Source organism: Colobus angolensis, unplaced genomic scaffold (genome assembly GCF_000951035.1).
Source record: "Colobus angolensis palliatus isolate OR3802 unplaced genomic scaffold, Cang.pa_1.0 Scaffold39, whole genome shotgun sequence".
Classification (NCBI taxonomy): Eukaryota; Metazoa; Chordata; class Mammalia; order Primates; family Cercopithecidae; genus Colobus; species Colobus angolensis.
This window is the reverse complement of record NW_012117265.1, coordinates 468882-480167: the sequence shown is the minus strand read 5'-3', so window position 1 is coordinate 480167 and position 11286 is coordinate 468882. Positions and strand designations below refer to the sequence as shown.

The window sequence follows — 11286 nt, the reverse complement described above, 5'->3', positions numbered from 1 at the left end:
GTTTCACCGTGTTAGCCAGGATGGTCTCGATCTCCTGACCTCGTGATCCGCCCGTCTCGGCCTCCCAAAGTGCTGGGATTACAGACATGAGCCACCGCGTCCGACCAGTTCCACTTTTTACAGTCTGTCCTCTCACTAGAACGCAGGCCTTATTTGTTGAATATTGGATGTGTTTCAGTAATTTTTAATTTTCTCACGTTGATCTTTGGGCCACACCAAGGTTGCAGTAAGATTTTATTCTGGCTGGGGGCGGTGGCCCACATCTGCAATCCCAGCACTTTAGGAGGCTAAAGCCGTTGGGTAGCTTGAGCCCAGGAGTTCAAGACCAGCCTTGGCAACATAGTGAAAACCTCCTCTACAAAAAATACAAAAATTAGCCAGCATGGTGGCATGCGCCTGTGGTTCCAGCTACTTGAGTGGCTGAGGTGGGAGGATTGCTTGAGCCGCTGCACTCCAGCCTGGGTGACAGAGCAAGACCCGGTCTCAAAAAAAAAAATTTTAAAGATTGTGGTTTTTGTTTTCCCACAGCTGGAACTACTTCTCATTTGCCTGAGTAACTGTAACTAATATTAATAAATTTCCCTCAGGCCTGGGGCTGGGCTGGGCCTTGTACGAAAACCTTGACCCAGGGTTAGCTGATGATAAGAGTGCGGCAAGGCCTCACCGCTTACCCCTCAGTTTAGAGTACGGCAGAGGGGCGTCTTGAACCTGGGCTGCGATACTAATGGCTCACCCTTAGTGAGTTGAAGTCCCAGAGAATGAGCTGCACATTTCATATATGTTACGAATTTAATCTTCCATCTTTCACATTCATCTATCTTCCCACTCTCAAGTATCCCGGGTGCCCCCCACATTTCTTTACTACCAAAGCCAAGGACACAGGAAGCCACAGACTAAGGAGTTCACAAGAAACTGATCTTTACTCAACAAAGTTCTACACAAGTGGAATCTCACGCCACCTCGGCGCCAATCCCCAGCACAGCACAGTAACAAATGGACAGACCCGGGAGCCCGCAGGGGGAAGAGGGTGAAGAGGGGAAGAGGGAAAGAGGGACTGTGGCTCAAGGCCAGTCTGGGTCCACAGCCCTGGTTAGGGGAGAAGGTTGAGAAGCTGAAACTTCATTGTGCAAAAAATAACCAAAAATAAATTAAAAAATTAAATAGTTTTTTTTTTTTTAAAAAAAAAAAAAAGGAAAACGAGAAGAACCAGGCTCCCCTTCCCTGAAGGTGTTTGTATCCCCCCATCTTGAGTAGTGAGGGGTTACCAATCCCATCAGACAGCCCATCCATCCACACACCCCAAGACCCAGCAGAGGATGCTCCAAAGAACTGGAATTACCAGAAAATTAAAGGTATTTTTAAAACTTTTTTTTTTTTTTTTTTTTTTTTTAAACAAATGGCTTCCAGAGACCTGCTCGAGTTTCATGGGGTGGGCGGGCAGGGACATCCAGCTAATTTATGGAATGTGTACCGAGTGCCCCTTGGAATAGAGGTAGGGCCTGACCCTGACTCTGGAAAGACACAGGGCTAGCATGGAGGGTCTGGGGCCCAGGAGGAATGGATGGAGCAGGCCCCAGGATGCGAGACTCCAGTCAAACTCCAAAACACAAGGGGCTCCCCAAAGAAGTAAAAAGCAAGGAAGGAAAAAAAAGGAAAAAATGCTAAGGGGGTCTGCAGGGCCCAGTTTTCTGACCAACTGGGAAATAACTACACCCCCACCCTCTCTAGGGGAGCCCCTGCCACCTTGACCGTGTCCCCAGACTATTCCGGAAGGTTCTCTAGAATTGCTGACCCAGTCTAGTAGATCTCTGGGCTCACTGGGTACTATGATGAGCAGGAAGTCCCAGGGAGATGGAGTAGGGAACAGGGAACACACCACCTTTCCCTTCTGCCAAGCCTCGGTTTTCCTTCTTGTTGGCAAAGCATAAACCTGTGTCCTCTGTCATCATCAATCAAATGCCCCTGCCCTGGCCCTTGAGTTAAAACTTGGGCCTGAAATGTGAGAAGGGGGCCTTCAGAAGCACAGAGAAACGGACTGCCCCTGAAGCTGCTTACAGAGAGAGATGCTAGGGGTAGGTGCCAGAAGCTCTGGCTACACCCAGCTCTCTTCAGGAAAAAGGTCCCAGCCCAGTGTCTTCAAAAGCCACTGGAGCACACAGGAAGGAGAAAGGGTGACCTCTGGCCAGCCCCAGCCACTCCAGTGGTTCTCACCCTGCGAGCTAGGCTAGGACAAGGACGGAGACACACCAGCTGAGGCTGCAACAAAGCTGGCAGGGAGTGTGTGGAGCAGGTCCCAAGCATGTGCGTGCTGACAGGGCGACCCCCAAGGTCACCATCCTCCTCCCCCCGCCCCGAGATCCCGCCTGAGGCCCCCCACCCACCCAGCCCTCCCCAGTCACCGCCAATTCCGGCAAAACAGCAGAAGCTTCTTAAACTCTAGATGCAGGTTACACGGAAGGCCTTACGGGTTAACTCGGGTTCACTAATTCTACTGTCTCCATGCAGTCGGGGAAATGGTGGAGCGGCTGGCCCAGCCTCGCCGGTTATGGCACCCGCACACGCGTGTGGCCACGTGTGTCCGTGTGAGTGTACGCGTCCCTACAAGGGTCCCCTTCCTGACCTGCTCCTCCCTCACCTCATCCGAAGCTGGATTCGGTCAGCTGTGTAGATTCCTCCCTCCCATGTAGCTGGCCCAAGTGGGCTGCCAGAGATGACCCTATTAGAGCCCAGGGGCCCTTGCCCACCAGAAGTCCCCCCCACCTCCCCGTTTGTAGGATGAGCATGGTGGCCCCACCCACCTGCCAGGAGGGCAAGTGGACGGACGGACGGACGGACGGGGAAGGCATCTGGATTTGAGTCCCACTCACTCCTCCCTAACCCCCCTCAACCAGGGCACAGCAACTTCTGGATGCAGCGCACTCCCCAGTAATCCCTCCGACGACAACGCAGACAGAAACCTGCAGGGGGAGGAGGAAGGTCATGGTCTCGGACCCTTTGGCCCCCAAGACAGTGCTGGCTCGCCAGCTGCAGCCTCCTCACCTGGCAGTCTCCATGATCACCTAGACCCCGTAGAAAGCCGCCAGCCTCTCCTTGAGCAGCGGCGGGAACTGCTCAGAGAACTGCTGCCAGTTATCTTCCCCAACTTGGTCTTTGAAGCCGTGGAGAATCTGTGGGGAGGGTGGAGATGAGGGGTAGGCAGAGGCAGAACAAGGGGAGTGCACCTCTTCCCCATCCGCAGGCCCCGTTGTTACCAGATGGTCTCACCCCTGCCTGCTCCCAGAACTAGATCAGGCCCAGAGCCTCACCTTATAAAACATGTCCCGAAGGTCATCCTTCGGGCTCACCCAGGAGGCTACAGCATCGCAGAAGAAAATAAAGTCCTGAAACGTGACGGATCCCAGGTGAGGGGCCGCCCGAGCCCAGCGCCCGCGCCTGCCCTCAGAGCCCAGCTGCCCCAACCTGCACAACGCCCCCTGGGTTGACACCGATCATCATGCAGATGCCGCGGAAGGCCGAGTCCTTCTCCTCGTTGTCCCTGATGTTCCTGAGGGACGTGCACCTGTGGGAAGGTGAGCAGCTAGAAGTCAGAGGGCAGGCAGGGCATGCATCTGGGGATCAGTGAGTGGGCCTGGGACATGCATCTGTGGGGGGTGGGGCAGGGCAGGGAGTCAGTAAGCAGATGGGGCTGGAAGTGCACAGGCGAGGGAGGGAATTGGGCCCGTCCCGCCCACCACACAGCAGGCTTGACACGTGGACACACACCAAGGCCGGATGAACTGCTGCAGCATGGGTGCCACCTCCTGGGGGCACACATAGCCCAAGCGGCCGATGGTGATGGCTGGAATGGCAGAGGGACTCGTCAGACGACCTGCAACCCCGAGCGGCCCCGGGACGGTACGTGGCGGAGCCTCTGGCACGAGGCACCAAGCCCCGCCCCATGAGCCCCAAGGGAATGGTTATTGCAGCCACCCTGGTCCCCCAAGCTTGGCCCAGCCAGGGGTCCTCCCCATCACACCTGAGTCTCTTCCCAGGTCTCTCTGCATCTTTCTTTCTTCTTTCCTTTCCCTTTCCTTTTCTTTCTTTCTTTTTTGTTTTTTTTTTTTGGTTGTTGTTTTGTTTTGTTTTTGAGATGCAGTCTTGCTCTGTTGCCCAGGCTGGAGTGCAGTGGCATGATCTTGGCTTACTACAACCTCCATTTCCCAGGTTCAAGCGATTCACCTGCCTCAGCCTCCTGAGTAGCTGGGATTGCAGGCACACGCCACCACCCCCGGTTAATTTTTGTATTTTTTAATAGAGATGGGGTTTCACCATGTTGGCCAGGCTGGTCTTGAACTCCTGACCTCAGGTGATCTGCCTCCCAAAGTGCTGAGATTACAGGTGTGAGCCACTGCACCCAGCCTGAGGCTGCATCTTTCTTGGGGCTTCTCACAGTGCCTCCTTCCAGTTACTTCCAGACACCCTCTTTGGTTCCTTGACAAGGCCCTATCTGATGCCCCTCCCAGCCCAGAACCCCACCTCCAGAAGACGGGCAGGGGTGCAGGCAGCAGCGGGGCCGGGTGCCCACCTGTGTTTTCCAGCAGTGTCTTGGGTGTGTTGGGTCGGTTAATGATCTCCACCAGGTTGTTGAGGACCATCTGCACATAAGGCTGCATCTCTGCCCCTGGGGGAGCACCCAATCAGAGCCCTGCACAGCCCCCTTCACCCACAGGGGGCCTCGGGGCTGCCCCCGACACTCACTCACCCCAGTTCTAACCAGAGACTGGCCAACCACTACCAGTGAGGAAACAAAAGACCTTCTCCGGCTAATCCCCACCCAGAATCCCTGGTCAACAGGGACAGACCCACACGCTCCAAACATCAGAGGTTTCTCTGGAGTCGCTAAGGTGAGACTACGCTGCCCAAGTCAAAGGAAAAGCAGCCAAAGTCACCCAATCAATTCGAGGGAGGGCCAAAGTCACCCAATCAATCCGAATGAGTCTTTTAGCCAACTACACAAAACGGTCCAATCAGAACAGCCCTCCTATCCCTTCTCTTTGGCGAAGCCAATCACAAATGACCTTTCTGCTTGGCTCCACCCATGACGATCCCCCAGAGACTTCCCATGACGGAAGCTGTCAGTCAGAGCTAGGCTCCCGCCCCCAGGCTGAGAACAGGCTAATGGGGAGGGGCCTGTTGCCACTTGCAGGGCACTCACCCATCTGCATGCAGATTTCACCAATGGCCCAGGTGGCGTTGTTGCAGACCGAGATGAACTCTGGATTCAGGTTGGTTCCCAGAATGGGCATGAACTCGGCTGGTGGGGAGAAACAGGAGTGCTGAGCAGGAGGGCCAGCTGGGGTAAGCTGCAGACCTAGTCCAGCAGGCCCCATCAGACAGTACGAATACATCCCAATGTGGTCACAGTCATCCCTGGGTATTGCTCTCCATCACTTGAGGCCAGGGCTGGGGTCATGGGTTAGGGACAAGGCGAGTGTCGTACCAATACAGGGCTTGACATGGATGAAGCAGGCTTTGGTGAGGTCTCCCAGGAGGGCAAAGGAGCTCTGCCGGACCTCAGGCATCGAGTCCTGGGGATTCAAGAAATATCAGTGTGGAGGGTCCCCTCCTCCTAACCACGAGAGCTGAGGGGGCACAGTCCCTGGTGCATGTCCAGCCTCTGCCACTTTCCAGTTCTAGGGCTCCCAGCTGTTCCTTAACCTCCCTAGCCTCCAGTCCACATCTGCAAATGGGAGATGGCAGTGCTCCAACGGTCATCCCTCAGTGTCCGTGGGGGATTCTTTCCCAGGTCCCTGCAGCTATCAAAATCCACGAATGTGCAAGTCCTTGATATAAAGTGGCATAGTGTTAGGGCTGGGAGAAGTAGCTCATGCCTATAATCTCCAGCGCTTTGGGAGGCCGAGGAAGGCAGATCACTTGAGGTCAGGGGTTTGAGACCAGCCTGGCCAACATGGCAAACCCTGTCTTTACTAAAAATACAAAAAAGTTAGCCAGGCATGGTGGGACATGCCTGTAGTCCCAGTTTCTTGAGAGGCTGAGGCAGGAGAACTGCTTGAACCCAGGAGGTGAAGGTTGCAGTGAGCTGAGATCGCACCATTGCACTCCGGCCTGGGTGACAGAGTGAGACTCTGTCTCAAAAAAAAGGTAGGGGGCGGGCGGGGGGCATACTGTTTGCATATGCACCTATGCACATTCTCCTGTACACTTAGTGTCATCTCTAAATCACTTATATCTAATACAATGTCAACAGTATGGGAATAGTTGTTATATTGTGTTGTTTAGGGAATAATAACAAGAACAAACGTCTGTATGTGTTCAGTACAGATGTAATTTTTCCTCTGAGTTTTTTCAATCTGAGGTTGCTTGAATTTTGGGATGTAGAACCCACAGATATGGAGAGCCAACTGTGCCGTGGCAGGGACTTGGGCTTTCATGTTTTCTATTTTTTTTTTTTTTTTTAAAGAGACAGAGGCTCACTCTATTGTCCAGTCTTGAGTGCAGTGGCATGATCTCAGCTCACTGCAACCTCTGCCTCCTGGGTTCAAGCAATTCTCCTGCCTCAGCCTCCCAAGTAGCTGGGATTAGAGGCACCCGCCACCACGCCTGGCTAATTTTTGTATGTTTAGTAGAGACAGGATTTCACCATGTTGGCCAGGCTAGTCTCAAACTCCTGACCTCAAGTGATTCACCTGCCATGGTCTCCCAAAGTGCTGGATTACAGGCATGAGCGCCTGGCCTCATATTTTCTATTTCCAATACTGTTTGCTTTTTAAAAAAATTTTTTTTAAATTTTAGAACTGGGGTCTCACTATGTTGCCCAGGCTGGTCTCAAACACCTAGGCTCAAGCCATCCTCCTGCCTCAGCCTCCAGGATTACTGTTTAAAATAATTAGAACAGCCCCTTTTCCCTGATTTTCTTTGCGCACAACCAGGCCCTGAGTCCCCGCCAGGGGCAGCCCATGCAGGCTGCTGGGTGTCATCACTGTCCAAGTCCCCACCCACCTGCATGCACTGGAACAGCAATGTCATGATGTTGCTGCGGGCCACCAGCTGCTCCACGTGACCACCCAGGCCCTCAGCCAGGCCGCTGAGCAGATCCAGCGCTACGATCATGAAGTCCTTGTCGGGAGCCTCATACTGCTCAGGGTGCTGGGTGTACATCTAGACGCAGATGGGGACAGGGCAAGGGTGAGTGGAGAGCAGGCCCAAGGCAGGCCACTGCAGAAGCATAGGTGGCGGGCGTGGGGGTGCTCACCATGGCCTGAGCCAGCGTCTTCTGCACCAGGGTGACGCAGCGCTGGTAGACGGGCTCACAGTAAGGCAGGAAGCCACTCTGCAGGGCGGTGGCCACTGATGACAGACACTGGCGGGGAGGAAAGCAGATGGGGAGAACTCAGGCGGGGAGGGCGGGATGGGCTTCGGGAGAGGGGCAGGAGCCCACTCACCTCCAGCAGGGGGAAGAGGTCCTTGTCTTCGTCCTTGAGCTCATTCCACTTCTGGATCAGTGGGGGCATCAACTTCTGGATGTATTCCTGGAGAGGGAGCACGAAATTGGCGCTCCCTGGGTCGGGGTGGCAGACTGTGACTCAGGCACCTGTTGCCCGAGTGATGAGGCCTGAGCGCCTTGCTCATGGAATCCTGAAAGGCCTGCCATCTGGCCAGACCTCAAGGCCTTCATTCTTGTCACCTGTCCAAGCACTGTCCTCCCCACCCCACCCCCCTGGGAGCCTGGGTCACCGCCTCCTGGTTCCCGAAGCACAGCACTTACCACGCTGTCTCATAACTGTCTTTCTCCCCCACTAGACTGGGAGCAGGGCGAGGGCGGGGCCGGGTCTGTCTGTCTGCCTGTCGAGGTATGGCCACGTCCCTGGCGTGCAACACGGGGTTGCCACCAGGTCACTGGATGCCCAGGGGCACAGGGATCGGGAGGCAGGAGCCGCTCTGGGGTCTCACCGGCTGGTTGAGGTGGTGGCCTACAGAGTCGGCCAGGGTGCCAATGGCATCGTAGAGGATGAGCAGGTTCTTGTGCTGGTATTTCCCAAAGGCAAAGACGAGTGTGTCCAGGATGTAGCTGAGGTAGGGCACCAGCTCCGTGCAGGCCTCTTCCTCCAGGGTGGCGAAAGCACTGGCAGAAGGGAGGGTGAGGCGGGGGCTCAGTGGACTATGGCAGGTGGCACTGGGCCATGGGCAGTGGGGGAGGGCAACTCAGGATCAGCCAGTACGAATACGAGAGAAATCAGTGACACATCAACAGTCACAGGTGTCATCACTTCCCAGAGGGTGGCCAGGGGAGAGTGGGGGCTGTGGGATCAGGGGTCCAGGGTCACCTGCAGGCCGCCTCCTGCACCCTCTTGTTGCCATCCAGGATGCGCTTGAGCAGCTCTGTCATCAGGGGCTTGAGGTGCATGTCAGGCGGCTGGCTGACCACCCAGTGGGCATAGCGGCTCAGCGTCCAGCAGGCGATGGAGCGGACCAAGGCCTTCTTATCCGACAGGCACTGGATCAGGTGCGGGATCAGCTCGGGCAGGTAGGGCACCATGCCCTGCATGCAGCCTACAAGGAAAGGGAACCAGGAGGGGGCAGTTTGACTGGGCCCCAGGAGCAAGCTAGGCCCAGCCACACCTACCCTATGGAGAGAAAGAGTCAGCCGCACACAACATATAGGGAAACTGAGGCTTAGAGGTGAAATCACTGACCCAGAATCATTTCACAGAGCCAGGGAAAGGCAGGCACAGGAGGGGAAACAGCAGAAGCCTCTCATCCCAAAGCCCCATGTTATCTTTATCTTTTTTTGAGGCAGAGTCTCACTCTGTCGCCCAGGCTGGAGTGCAGTGGTACGATCTTGACTCACCACAACCTTCACCTCATGGTTCAAACAATTCTCCTGCCTCAGCCTCCTGAGTAGCTGGGATTACAGTCCCCTGCCACCATGCCTGGGGAATTTTTTGTATTTTTAGTAGAGACGGGGTTTTACCATGTTGACTGGGATGGTCTCAGTCTCCTGACCTCGTGATCCACCCGCCTTGGCCTTCCAAAGTGCTGGGATTACAGGCGTGAGCCACCAAGCCCAGCCAGAGAGCCCCGTGTTAGTTTATCTGGTCATGCATTAATTCAAAATTGGCTCCCTTACACAGTGAGTGGGGCAGCACTGACCCATATGGGGCAGCAGTGACCCAAATGGAATAAAAGCACTTTGCATTTGAACCAGTTCTTAAGATGTTTGTGGCCGGGCGCGGTGGCTCAAGCCTGTAATCCCAGCACTTTGGGAGGCCGAGACGGGCGGATCACGAGGTCAGGAGATCGAGACCATCCTGGCTAACACGGTGAAACCCCGTCTCTACTAAAAAATACAAAAAACTAGCTGGGCAAGGTGGCGGGCGCCTGTAGTCCCAGCTACACGGGAGGCTGAGGCAGGAGAATGGCATAAACCTGGGAGGCGGAGCTTGCAGTGAGCTGAGATCTGGCCACTGCACTCCAGCCCGGGTGACAGAGCAAGACTCCGCCTCAAAAAAAAAAAAAGAATTAGGGTCTAATCCTATCACCCAGGCTGGAGTACACTGGTGCAATCACAGCTCACCACAGCCTCACACTCCTGGGTTCGTGCAATCCTCCTGCCTCAGCCTCCCAAAGTACTAGGATTAGAGCGTGAGCCATGGCACTCAGCCTGCAGGAAAGCTCTTGACCCTGGCCTGGCCACTCAGTGAATTACAGACCCCTGAATACACTGAAAATCTTGGTGTGGTGCCCAGTCCCTAGCACAACATTAAGGCAGGGACGTGCACTCCTATTCCTGGCCACCTTCCTGAGACAGGGCAGAGACTAGCCAGGGTAGGGGAGCAAACAGACTAGGCAGCCAGCCCCTCAGCTGCAGCCCAGAGTTGGAAGTGACAGAGCCTTCATCACCTGCTGATCTAGGTCTCATCACTCCCCAGGAGCCGTCCGCCCAGCCCTAGACTGCTATCAATAATAATTTGGGGCCGGGCATGGGGGCTCACACCTGTCATTTTAGCACTTTGTGAGACCAATGCAGGAGGATTGCCTGAGACCATAAGTTTGAGACCAATCTGGGCAATATAGTGAGACCACACCTTTAATGAATGATAAATAAATAAATAAATAAAAATACAAAAATACGCTGGGCGCAGTGACTCACGCCTGTAATCCTAGCACTCTGGGAGGCCGAAGTGGGCAGAACGCAAGGTCAGGAGTTCGAGACCAGCCTGGCCAACATAGTGAAAACCTGTCTCTACTAAAAATAAAAAAATTGGCCTGGCACGGTGACTAACACCTGTAATCCCAGCACTTTGGGAGGCTGAGGCGGGCAGATCACGAGCTCAGGAGTTTGAGAACAGCCTGACCAACATGGTGAAACCCCGTCTCTACTAAAAATACAAAAATTAGCTGAGCATGGTGGGAAGCACCTGTAATCCCAGCTACTCAGGAGGCTGAGGCAGGAGAATCGCTTGAACCTGGGAGGCAGAGGTTGCAGTAAGCTGAGATCACGCCACTGAACCCCAGCCTGGCGAGAGAGCAAGACTCAGTCTCAAAAAAATAGATGACACAGCTTATGTAATCTATTAACATATACAAGCGTATTGCGTGATATATTATATACCCTATTAACATGAGATATCAGATACATTAAACACATAATACATGTTGAAACATTTCCTTAGACAAATTTTTTTCTGGAGACAGGGTCTCACTCTGTTCCCCATGCTGGAATGCAGTGGCGCAATCATGGCTTACTGCAGCCTTGATCTCTCACCTCAGCCTCCCAATTGGTTGGGACTACAGGAACTTACCACCACGCTGGCTAATTTTATCAGGTTTTTTAGGTTTTTTTTTGGTAGATATGAGGTCTCACTATATTGCCCAGGCTGGTCTTGAACACCTGGGCTCAAACGATCTGCCTGCCTCAGCCTCCCAAAGTTCTAGGATTACAGACATGAGCCACCACACCTGGCCTTTTTTTTTTTTTTTGAGATGGAGTCTCGCTCTGCCGCCAGGCTGGAGGAGTGCAGTGGTGTGATCTCCGCTCACTGCAACCTCTGCCTCCCAGGTTCAAGTGATTCTCGTGCCTCAGCCTCCCAATAGCTAGGACTACAGCTATGTGCCACCACGCCTGGCTAATTTTTGTATTTTTAGTAGAGATGGGGTTTTACCATGTTGGTCATGCTGGTCTCGAAACCCTGACATCAGGTGATCCACCCACCTTGGCCTCCCAGAGTGCTGGGATTACAGGCTTGAGGCACTACACCCAGCCATTTTTTTTTTTTGTATTTTTAG

General features: G+C 54.1%; 1 protein-coding gene across 1 annotated transcript in view; it reads right to left on the bottom strand.

The window, feature by feature from the left end:
• Positions 1-901: 901 nt before the first annotated feature.
• Positions 902-11286, bottom strand: part of TNPO2 (transportin 2) — a 32167-nt gene continuing 21782 nt past the window's right edge. Inside the window, exons 12-24 of the mRNA XM_011954943.1 lie at positions 8325-8550; positions 7951-8122; positions 7443-7529; positions 7253-7360; positions 7000-7158; positions 5480-5567; positions 5195-5293; positions 4565-4660; positions 3763-3838; positions 3460-3559; positions 3306-3380; positions 3040-3167; positions 902-2957 (exon numbers count right to left, since the gene is read on the bottom strand). Of these exons, the coding sequence (XP_011810333.1) occupies positions 3060-3167; positions 3306-3380; positions 3460-3559; positions 3763-3838; positions 4565-4660; positions 5195-5293; positions 5480-5567; positions 7000-7158; positions 7253-7360; positions 7443-7529; positions 7951-8122; positions 8325-8550 (1394 nt within the window). The 3' untranslated portion in view covers positions 902-2957; positions 3040-3059. The remainder of the gene's footprint in view (positions 2958-3039; positions 3168-3305; positions 3381-3459; positions 3560-3762; positions 3839-4564; positions 4661-5194; positions 5294-5479; positions 5568-6999; positions 7159-7252; positions 7361-7442; positions 7530-7950; positions 8123-8324; positions 8551-11286) is intronic.